The sequence below is a fragment of the Oxyura jamaicensis genome (genome assembly GCF_011077185.1).
Source record: "Oxyura jamaicensis isolate SHBP4307 breed ruddy duck chromosome 6 unlocalized genomic scaffold, BPBGC_Ojam_1.0 oxy6_random_OJ106643, whole genome shotgun sequence".
NCBI lineage: Eukaryota > Metazoa > Chordata > Aves > Anseriformes > Anatidae > Oxyura > Oxyura jamaicensis.
The window spans coordinates 257-11,172 of NW_023304030.1; the positions used below are offsets into that span (position 1 = coordinate 257).

At 69.9% G+C, this 10,916-nt stretch overlaps 1 protein-coding gene across 1 annotated transcript; it reads left to right on the forward strand.

The window, feature by feature from the left end:
• Positions 1-303: 303 nt before the first annotated feature.
• LOC118157541 (peroxisome proliferator-activated receptor gamma coactivator-related protein 1-like) lies at positions 304-10,609 on the forward strand (the record flags this gene model as incomplete). Its single annotated transcript, XM_035311933.1, is given in 20 exon segments — positions 304-444; positions 1,872-2,015; positions 2,144-2,296; positions 2,542-2,658; positions 2,793-3,434; positions 3,436-4,647; positions 4,649-4,762; positions 4,764-4,964; positions 4,966-5,105; positions 5,107-5,420; positions 5,794-5,847; positions 6,151-6,211; positions 6,596-6,666; positions 6,860-7,245; positions 7,247-7,635; positions 9,011-9,190; positions 9,348-9,411; positions 9,618-9,739; positions 9,873-10,024; positions 10,273-10,609. Coding segments are annotated over 20 exon segments (4,761 nt in total), but the record flags the coding sequence as incomplete, so codon positions are not given.
• Between the last annotated feature and the right edge of the window lie 307 nt (positions 10,610-10,916).

Here is a 10,916-nt window from a genome sequence, read left to right on the forward strand (position 1 = left end):
GGGGGCTTCGCGTGGCTCCGCGGGGTCCCCGCTCACCCCGCAAGGAGCTGGGCTGAGCACGCACCCGTGGAGCCCTTGATTTGGGCACTGGGGTAGCAGAGCCGCAGGTAAAGAGCGCCGTCAGCGCACCCAAATCTCCGCTGGGGGTCGTGGGCCTCTTCCCGCTGCCCCGCGTCCACCCTCGGTGCCACGGTGCCCGTGCCTGTCCGTGAGCATCCCCGTGCCCCCGGTGCCCGCGAGCGCAAAGCGAACGCTCCCCGCGGGCTCCCCCTCGGTGCAGGGGACGCGGCGGGGTCCCGGCGGGGAGCAGGCTGGGCGGCTTCGTGCCCCCGCCCCGACGCTCGGCGGCCGGGGCGGGAGGAGGTGCCCGGCCCCAGGTGGATCAAAGGGAGTCCCGGGGGAACGCGGCCGCCACTGACTCAGAGCTGTGGGACTCCTCGCAAGGTGCTGAGTCAAAGGAGTCGGGGAGGGCTCGGGAGATGCCCTCCCTCCGGGACGGGGCCGTGTGAGTGGGAGGATTTCATTTCCCTGCGCGCGTCCAGCGCCGGCCGCAGCTGGAAGCCTCTCATTAGGCACCGCCGGCGGCGGGACGAGCGGGGCAGCAGGGCCGTGGCACTGCATCCCCTGGGCCCCGCGGCCCCCAGCTCCACAAGAGCCCCCCCAGCTCCACGAGAGCCCCCCAGCTCCACAAGGTCTCCGGGATTTGCTGGGAATCGCCTCCAGCAGGGCTCCGGCCCAGGGAGGAGGCCGGGGCCATGGAGCAGCCCAACCACGCAGCCTGCCCTGCTCCGGGGGCCGTGCCCGGGCTGGGAGAGGGTCCCAGAGGGGTCGCAGGTGTGCTGGGCAGGTTGTTCCATCCTGCTCAGGCTGCGCTGGGCTGCATCCGATGCGCACGGGCTGGTCTGTGGGCATGGGGATGGGTCCCCCCAGCGTGGGTTCGCCCCTCCGCCGCGTTCTGGGGGAGGAAGGCTGGCCGGCAGCTCCCTCCCAGCTCTCCCAGGGCTCCGTCCTTGGTGCCCTTATCACGCCCGTCCGCGTTATCTCTGCCCGAGCCCATCTGCCAGCAGGAATTCAAGCGCTGTCTCGTGCCGGCGACGCGTCCGCGCTGCACCTGGCGGAGGGCAGGATCCGGCCTCAGTGGGGCACCCAGCAGCAGGGCAGGGGGCCCGGAGGGACGGGGCATGGGGCCCCTTGGAAGGGGTGGCAGGGAGGCAGCTCTGCCCCTCGGCCGTCAGGGCAGGCTGTGTCCGCGTGCGGCGCGTCGCAGAGATGGGTTCCGGCGCTGGCACCGCCAGCCGCTGATCCCTGCTGCTGAGCCCTGCTGATCCCTGCTGAGCCCTGCACATTCGTGCGAGTTTTGTGATGTCTGGGGCTTATCTGAAGCGCCGGAGGCAGGAGGTCCCCGGGGGGTGTGGGGCTGCCTCCCCTGCCTTTTGGGCACGAGAGGTGTGTGGAGCCTGGCGTACCTGGGGTCCTCTTTGCCTCATTCCTCTTGACCGGCCCCAAGACTCCCGAGAGTGCTGGGCATCGGTGGGCGCTGTGGTGGCCCCCTGGTACCCCAACGGGTCTTGGGACCGGGCACTGGAACCGGCACGGTGCTGGGGGGCTTTGTGCAGTGGGCAGACCTGCCCAGACAGCAAGGGAGGAAGGCTCCTCGCGACCTGCAGCCTGCCCCGCTCCCTGCCTGCCCCCCTTTGCCTGTCTGGGGGTGCTGTGCTGGGTTCAGGGGCTGCTTGCGGAGCCCGAGCCTGCTGGAGGTCCTCGTTGGAGGCGCGGGCAGCGTCCGCCGGAGACCACCACGGTGCTGGTGGTGATGTGGGCACGTGGTGGCGGTCTGCAGAGCACTGACCTGGCTCCCCTCGCTCTCACAGTGCTTCTCCTTCGACGAGGACGACCTGAACTTGACGTCGCTGGACGCGGAAACCATCCTAGAGGCCGAGGAGATCCTGGGGACGATGCAGAACTACCTCGACTCCTCCGTCATCTCCATCATCGAGGACCTCTCCCTGAGCGAGGTGGGTCCCCGCACGCGGGACGGGGTGGCCTGGGCTGCTTAGGGCCACCGCTGCGGCCCCCGTGGGGCGGTCGCCTCGCCGTGGCCGTGCCCCGATGCCCTCTGAGGCGGCTCCTGCCCCTTCAGCAGAGCAAGGGCTGCCTGGACGCGCAGAACGAGCTGTCCCTGCTGACGGCCATCACCGAGATCCTGGACAGCACGGACGACGAGACCCTGTCCCCCTTCGACACCATCATGGACGCGGAGCTGCTCACCTCGCCTCGGGAGCGGGACAATCCCTCGGTGAGCGGCGGGGCCTCGCCCCGACCCCAAAACCCGTGGGAGGTGCCCGGTGGGGTCCTGGCACGGGGAGGTGGGCTGCCGGTCCCAGGGGGATGAGGGCTGAGCCTTTCTGGTGGAGGCTCTGCTGTAGGGCGGGGACTCGGGGGAGCGGGGTGTCCGTCTGCGAGGCCAGCCGGGCCCTGAGGTGGGAAACGCCGCGGGAATCGCAGGGGAGCTCTGTGCCTCATCCCCCACCCATCTCTCAGTTTCAGAAGTTCCTCAGCTTGTCCCGGCCGGCCCTCGAGTGCGAGAGCCCTGCCCTGGAGCCGCCCAAGGGGCTCCGGCCTCCGAGCCGCAGCGGCAGCGTGTCCTTGTCCGGCAAGGTGAGCAGGGGCAGCCGGAGGCGGCCGTGCCCGTGGCGCAGCTGGGAGCAGAGCGCGAGGAAGCGGCTCTGTCGCGGCCCCTTTGCTCCCCCCCGGCGATGGGAGCTGATGCGAGCTCTGGTTCCTCTCCCCAGCCCGACGTGGAGCTGCCGTGGGAGCGCGTGGCTCACGGCCTGGAGGAGCCGGCAGCACCAAAGAAGCAATCGTGCAGCACCCCGCGGGTGGAGAGGAAGCAGGGCCGGCTGCGGGCCCGCGAGCAGCCCCCGCCGCAGCGCAGCGACGGGGAGGAGGAGGAGGAGGAGGCTGCCTCCAGCCCCGAGCTGGACAGCAGCACGGAGGCCGCGGAGTTCTGCGTGAGCGGGGCCGAGGCGATGCCGGAGGAGCACGAAGACCCCTGCATCATCAACACGGGCGACGTGTCCCTGAGCGAGCTGGTGAAATCCATGCACCCCTACTGCCTGCCCACCTTCACCGTCTGCCTGGACCCCGAGACCGAGCCCGTGGCCAAGGAGCTCCTGAGCGGGCCCGTCCTGCTGGAAATCGTGCCCGGAGAGGGGGAGAGCATGGAGATCCCCGTGGTGCTGCAGCCCCTGGCCCCCAGCTTCCCCGGCCTGGAGCCCCAGCTGCTGGGCGCAGAGGACAGCGGGGAGTCCGTCCCGCAGCACCGAGAGGAGCTGCCAGGAGATCCAGCGCAGGAAAAGGGGACGGAGGAGGAGAAAGAGCCCGGGCAGGAGCCCTCCTACCGTGCCCCCGAGAGCAAGCCCCCGGCAGAGGCCGTGGGGGCAGGGGGGCAAGCGCGAGGGCTGCGAGAAGGGGCGCGGACGCGAGAGAGCGAGGAAGAGTCGGAAAAAGAAAGCGGAGGAAGGGCCAAGCGAGGAGCCCCGGCCGGGCAGGGACTGCGTAGCCCACCGGCTGCGCTCGGGGCGGCCGCGGCGGGCGGCGCGTCCCTCGCCCCAGGTCTCGGACTTCCTGGCGCGGCAGCTGGAGCGAGCCAAGAAGGAGGGCCAGATGGAGCTGCACGCCCAGCGGGCACCGCGGCCACGCGGCCGGCCCCGTGGCACGGCGGGGGCCTCGCTGCACAAGAAGGAGCCGCAGAAGGAGCCGGAGCCAGAAACGGCGAGCCTGGAGCCGGAGAAGGGTGAAACGGTGGAGCCTTTGGAGAAGATTTTGGAGGAGCCCCGAGTGGCGCCGCAGCCCAGCCCGGAGGACCAGGATGAGGGCAAGGGGACGGTGCAGCCGGGCGGCGAGGTGGCGGAGGCTGCCTCTCCTCTGCCGGAGCAGGGGGCAGGGCCGGAGCCCCCCCAGAGCCTGCCGGCGGCAGAGCCGAGCGAGAGCCTGCCCAAAGAAGCCAAGCCCAAGGCCCTGAGCCTGCGGGAGTACCGCATGCGCATGCTGCACCGCCAGCCCAGCCCGGGCAGCAAGAAGGAGGGCGAGAAGCAGGCGGCCAGCAAGTGGCCCAGCGTCCCCGAGCCTCCGACGGAGCTGGCGGACATCCCCTGCCTTGTGTCCCCCGCGCGCCCGGCCACCGATACCACCGGTGCTCAGAAGAGCCCAGAGAAACCCGCCAGCCCCCTCGCTGTGCCTGCTCCTGCCAGCAAACCTCCCGCTGCCCCGGCTCCAGCACCGGCACCGGCCTCGGCCCCGCTGCCTCCAGCCTCAGCGCCGCTGGCACCGGCCTCGGCCCCGCTGGCTCCGGCCACGCCGATGCCTTTCGTCGCGCCCCCCGTGCCCCCAGCCGCCGGGGTGCCCCCCCCGGGGATGCCGCCAGCCTCTGCGGGTGCTTACGGCCTTTATCCACCGGTGCCTTCCTGGCCCTGCTTCGGCCCGCAGCCCGTGGGCTGCCACGGCTTGCCCCCGCCGCCCAGCACCGGCACCCCCGGCGCTTTCCACGTGGTGCCTGGCCTCCCGCCTCCACCGATGGCCTGGCCCCCGCCGGCCCTGCCGCCCCCGCCACCTTTTGGCCCCTACGGCCCCCCGGTGGGCTGGGCCCCCCCCGTCCTACTGGCCAGGTATCCCCATACCGCCTCCAGTGCCTCCCCTGGCGTACGGGGACCCCGGGGCCGCGCTGCAGGGCGCTGCACCCCCCGCTTTCCCAGCCGCTGCCCCCCCCCGGCACGGCCCTCCTGCACGGGCAGCCTCCCGTGGCCCCCGCACCCAGCTGCCCGGAGCCGCCGGCCTTCCCCGTGCAGCCCCCCGGGGGCGCTGAGCCGGGGGCTGCGGGTGGGCAGCCCAGGCCAACTTCCAGCAGGGTGTCGGACCCCAGGAGGCAGGCACGGCTGGCGGGGGAGAGCCCCCTCCCCAAGGCCCCCCCCGGCTCCAGCCCCTGCCCAGCCCCAGGCAGCTCCATCGGCTGCCGCTGCCCAGCCGGGCTGCGTCCCTCCCACGGCGCCGGCACCGCACGCGGCTGCGCCCACCCAGCCTTCGGAGGAGCCCCCGGCCGCAGCCCCCCAGCCAGCAAAGCCCCCCCCCGGCGGTCACCCCAAGCCCTACGGAGGTGTCGGCCGCCGCTGGCCCTGCTGCGGGGTCCCCTGGCACGCACCCCACGGAGGAGGCCAAGGGGGATGTGGAGAAGACCCCTGCGGAGCCGCCCGGCCACAAGCCCCCCTCGCAGGCGGCGGTGCCACCGCCCAAAGCGTGCCGAGAGAGCAGCCTGCCCGCCAAGCCGCCCGCCGCACGGCTCTCGAGGCACCAGCCGCTCGTCAGCCCGGCGCAGCCCAGCGACAGCAGCAAGGACATCGTGCAAGCCTTCATCAGCGAGATCGGTGAGCGCGGGCGGCGGGGCGCCGGGCTGGGCAGCGCCAAACCGGCAGGGCTGCGGGGAGCCGCGGGCAGCGGGACCGGTTCCCTGGTGCTCCCTGGTGGTTTTGGGGCTGAGGGTGGCAAAGTTGTGCCCGTGGGCTCGCCCCGTGTGTTTTGGCAGTGTCTTCCAAGCTGTTGCCTGCAGTCTGGGCTTGCTGTGCCCGAACTGGTCCCTCCCGGGGCTGCGGAGCCGGGTGCTCCTGTCCCCGCTGCGGGAGGCGCAGGGCAGAGCTGCTGCCGGCTCTGGGGCCGCTGCTCCTGCCCGAAGCTTGCCAGGGAAGGACGGCGCCGGGAGGGTGGTGGCACCCCTGACTTGTGCTCTCTCTCCTGGCCCAGGGATCGAAGCCACTGACCTGTCCAGCCTGCTGGAGCAGTTCGAGAAGTCTGAAGGTGCGGATGCGGCACGCCGTCCCCTGCAGGGTCCCCTCTGTGTCCCCGGGCTGCCTGCGCGCTTGGGGTGCCCGGGCTGCTGACACCACACGTGGGTGCCTTGTCCTGGGGTGTGTCTGCCTCCGTCTCCTTCCTGCCTTGTGACAGCGGCCGGAGGTCTCCGGGGTGGCCAAGGGGGTGGGAATGCACGGGGGGAAGAAGGGAAAAGCTCCGCGGGGAGCTGGGCTGGGATGTGAAACCTCTCCCACGTGCAGGGTCTGTCCCCTGCCCTCCTGCCTGCTCTCACCCCCTGCTCTCTTTCAGCCAAGAAGGAGGAGGCTCCTGCGCAGCCCCCCGAGGACAGGCGGCCGGCGGGGAGCTCCGGGTGAGTACGGAGATCTCCGCGTGCCCTGGCATGGAGCCTGCACAGGGGTCCTGGGGCAGCTCGAGGGGCTGAGCTCTGCCTTCAGCCCTGGGCTGCTCGGTCCTGGCACATCCGACCTGTGCTGGGCGCTGCATCCACGGGCTCTCCCGTCAGGAAAGCTGAGCTGTGGCTCCTTGCTGGGCTGGGGGCACGGCTGGTGCTGAGCATGAAAATGAAAGTAGTGATGAAATGTAGAAACCGGGATGTGCAAGCTCCATCCTCCCCGATCCTCTGTGTGCCCGCTGTCCGGGCAGCTTGGTGCAAGTGTTGCTGTGAGCCCCAGGCTCGGGGACCGTGGCTGGGCTTTGGTGGCTGCTGGTGACAAAGCTCCCTTCCCCTTCTCAGGTCCGAGACGCAGCCGGAGAGGAAGCCTCTGGACGGCCTGCAGGCCTCGGAGCTGGCCAACGTGGCAGGTGATGGCCAGGAGCGAGGCGGGGGAGCTGCCCGTGCCCTGCCAGGGGCTGTCCTGGGGCTGGGGCTGCCTGGAGGGCACCCCAGGGCTGGAGGGGAGCTGGGGTGGGGGCGCCCAGCCAGGCGGGTTGCAGTAAGCTCCCCTCTCTGCTTCACCTGGACTTGTTCCTGAAATCTCTCCCATGCTCTCCCAGGGCTCACCCCCCCCGGCGACGCCTCCCCACCAGCTCTGGAAGCCGCTGCCCGCCGTCTCGCTGCTGGCCAAGACCAAGTCACCGGTCTCCGCGCCGCAGGAGGGCAGCCAGAGGACCGCCAAGCTCACGAAAGCCAAGCCGCTGCCCCAGAGCAAGCTCCCGGGGAGGATCCCTGCGCCCACCCCCAGCCACGTGTGCTCGGGGGACCACGACTACTGCATCCCGGGCACGGCGCGGCCGGACAGCAGCAGCAGCGCCGGCGCGCAGCCCCCCGCCACCGAGAGCGGCTCCCGCTGGAACGTCAAGCACCACCGGGACATCACCATCAAACCCATCTCCTCCTTAACCAAACGGACGCTGGACCAGCCCAAGGCGGCCCCCGCCACCACCGGGGGGGCCCAGCCAGGAGCCCCCGGGGGCGGCCAGCCTAGCCCCCCTGGATTATCGGACTAGCGTCCCCAGCCAGGCCACCGCCGGGTGCAGCAGCCCCCCCACCTCGGTGCTCCTGTCTCCAGCCGCGTCCCCCTGCCGGGACCAGGAGGTGCGGCCCCCCAGCGCCCAGCCCAGCCGTGCTGCTGCCAAGAGGTCCCTGCGCTGCTACCGGAGACCCCGGGACTCGCCCAGCCCCTCTGCCGGCAGCTGGAGGGCTGGCCGCAGCCGTGCCAGCCGCTCTTTCAGCTCCAGTTCGGACGGAGCTAGCGAGTCCTCGTCATCGTCCTCATCCTCGTCCTCCCGCTCCCGGTCACGGTCGTTGTCCCCGCCGCACAAGCGGTGGCGAAGGTAAGCGGTGGAGCCGTGTGGGCTTGTGCTCTGGGCGTTGCCTGGTGGCTGGTGTTTTTGCCAAGTTGCCCAGATGCCTCCACAGACCCGCTCGAGGACCTTTATTTCCTTGGGGTCCTGCTGAGGGATGCCAGGTGAGCAGCACAGGCTGGGGGAGCTGCTGTGACGCTGGCATCTGGCTGAGCCTCGGCCCTGGGCAGGGCTTCTCACCCCTCCTGGAGCACCACGCAGTGCTTGCTCCAGTCCGAGCCCTCGGCTGCGCCTTGGCTCTTGGCAGCTTTCTGTGGATCATTAGCGCAGGCGGTGGCGTTTGTGCCAGGGGGCTGGCACAGCCCTGGGCGTAGGAATGAGGTGAGCCACGATGGCAGCAGGAGCTGCTGGAGGCGAGCAGAGGAGAAAGCCACCTAGCGTGGCCCCACCCTCCTTATCGAGGTGGCCTCCGTTCTTTTGGGGTCCTCACGTATATGGGCAATGTCCCCCTGCAGCGTGGCCCGGCTGGGCTGGGAGGCGCTGGAGCTGGTGAGGGCTTCCTGAAGGCCTTGGGCTCCTCCTCCATGCGCGGCCGGTAGGGGTGGGGGCTGGAGCCGATCAGGACAAGCACCCAGTGCTGTACCCCAGGAGGATGCAGCCTGGGGACTTGCCATGCTGGGCTTGGCTTCCCAGCAAACACAGCTGGCCCTGTGCTCAGACATGTCCCCGTGGACGGTGCCATCCTGACCCGCTGTCCCCCAGGAGCGTAGGTGGCGGTGCCAGGCAGCACGCCTGCTCCTCGGGGCTTGGGATTGTCAACGGCAGGGACGGGCTGCGGGCAGCACGTTCAGAGGGGGACCCTGCTGCTGGCTGGGGGCTGCGTGGCCTGACCCCGGAGGGGTTTCAGTCGCTGCCCCGGAGCTTGGCGGGCAGGGGGCTGTGGCACTGAAGCTCAGCTCTCCTGGTGGATGCCCCGGCCCTTGGTGCAGTCGGAGGCGCTCGGTCTCCACTAGCACGGCTGCTCCAACAGCACCAGCATCACCGCGCTGCGTGGAGCTGGGTGCAGCAGCCCTGGTCCCTCTGGGGCCTCGCGGGGCGGTGGCCGTGCTGCAGGGCTCCCCAGTGCCCATTTCTTGCTCTTCAAAGGCTGTGCCTGGCGAGAAGCTGCTCCCTGTAGGCTGCAGGGTTTGGGGCTGTGCCGAGCAATGTCTCTGCAGAGCTTTTGCATCTCCTGGCAAACTTGGGCCCAGATCTGTTTCCATAGCCCAGATCACCCTGGGGATGCTGGTGGCTGCTGGATGTGTGGCGTGCTCTGGGGAGGATGGAGGTCTCTTTCTTCCCCGGAACCTCCTGGTGCTGGGCACAGGGAGGGCTCAGTGCTGAGCATTCTCTCTCCTTCCCCCAGGTACCGCTCAAGATGCTCCCACAGCTCCTCCTCCCGCTCCAGCTGTGGGTCGTGTGGCAGGTCCCGGGACAGATCCTCGTCGTCGTCCTCCTCATCCTCCTACTCATCCAGGTCCCCGTCCCGCAGACAGTCCCGGTCCCGGTCCCCCTCTCCCCGCAGGAGGAGTAACAGGCGGAGACGGTAAGCACAGCCGCCCTGCGGGGATGTAAGCCCCGGCGTCCCAGGCAGGCATGGACCCGCTCCTCGAGCACCTTCCCTGTGTCCTGGTCCTGGGATCGCTCTCCTCCAGCACCTGCTGTGACCCTGTAGCTCACATGTCCGGCTTCTGCCTTGCCAGGTACAGTTACGACGCACAGGACCACTACCAAAGGCAGAGGATCCTCCAGAAGGAACGTGCAATAGTGAGTGGGGTCGCGGGCACGCAGGCAGCGCCGCGGGGTGGCTCTGGCCAGGCTGTGGTGGGGTGGGTGGTGATGCAGGGGGTGCTCTGCGAGAGGTCCTACGGGTCCCACTCACCTGCGGGGCTTGGAGACGCCGAGCCCTCGAGCCTGGCTGGCCAGGGTCCCCCCCAGGTCCCAGCTCACGGGGCGGTGCCCCCTGCCCGCAGGAGGAGCGTCGAGTCGTGTTCATCGGCAAGATCCCCAGCAGGATGACGCGGTCGGAGCTGCGGCACCGCTTCTCGGTGTTCGGGGACATCGAGGAGTGCACCCTGCACTTCCGCTCCGAGGGGTGAGCTGCGGGGGCGCGGGCAGCCCCTTCCCGGGGACGGCTCCTCCTGCCCTCCTCCGCTTCCTCAGGAGGATGGTGCAGAGCGAGGGGCACACAGCCGTGCCGTGGCTGATCTCCTTCTCTGCCCTTCCAGGGACAACTACGGCTTCGTCACCTACCGCTACGCCGAGGAAGCCTTCGCTGCCATCGAGAGCGGGCACAAGCTGCGGCGCCCGGACGAGCAGCCCTTCGACCTGTGCTTCGGCGGGCGCCGGCAGTTCTGCAGGAGGAACTACGCCGACCTGGGTGAGTTGTGCAGCTCCCCGAGCCGGGGGCAGCCTGGATCGTCTCCTTCCCACCCGTACAGGGCGAGGGGGTGCGGGTGGTTGGGCTGCCAGCTCTGTGTCCCTCCTCCAGCGGAGGCTGGGCTCGGTCCTCCCCCTGCCAGCCCAGCTCTGGCACGCGGAGCGAGGTGGGGAGGAGCTGCTGCTTTGATGGCCAAAACCGTGCCGGCATCCCCGTGGCTCAGGGCAGGGTCTCCCCGTGTCTTCCAGACTCAAACCGGGAGGATTTCGACCCGGCCCCCGTCAAGAGCAAATTCGACTCCCTGGACTTCGACACGCTGCTGCGGCAGGCACAGCGCAGCCTCCGGAGGTAGCGGCAGGCACGGCGGAGCGCCCGCCCCCGCTTTTGTACTCAAAAACAAAAGACAAAAAAAGTACGGAGAGAGAGAGAGAGAGATGAGGTTTTTAAGAAAAAGAAAAAGGAAAAAAATTTGTTTTATAATCAATATTTAAGGAGGACGGGTCCTTTCCATTCGATCGGAGGGGCCCAGGTGGGTGGCAGCCCCTGGCTTGCCCCAGCCGTATAATAAATGTGGATGCCCAAACACCAGCGCTGCCTCGTCTCCTCCTTCGCAGGGCCACGCGTGTGCTCGGGGGTCCCGGGGCAGCGTGGCTGCCACGGAGGGGCTCTGTGCTTGGGTCTGGCCCCAGGGAGCAGCAGAGCGGGATGGGGAGGGCGCGCAGATGCCAGCTGGGCACCTCGTGCTCCTTTGGCTTGGGGTATCTGGGGAAAGTGGGGCGGGATGGGGGTCACCAAGCCGTCGAAGTGCCTGTCTTAGCCCCTAAATGGTTCGGCACGGGGTGATCGCCTCTTCCAGGACACAGCCACGGTTTTCGGGCTCTGCCGGAGCTGG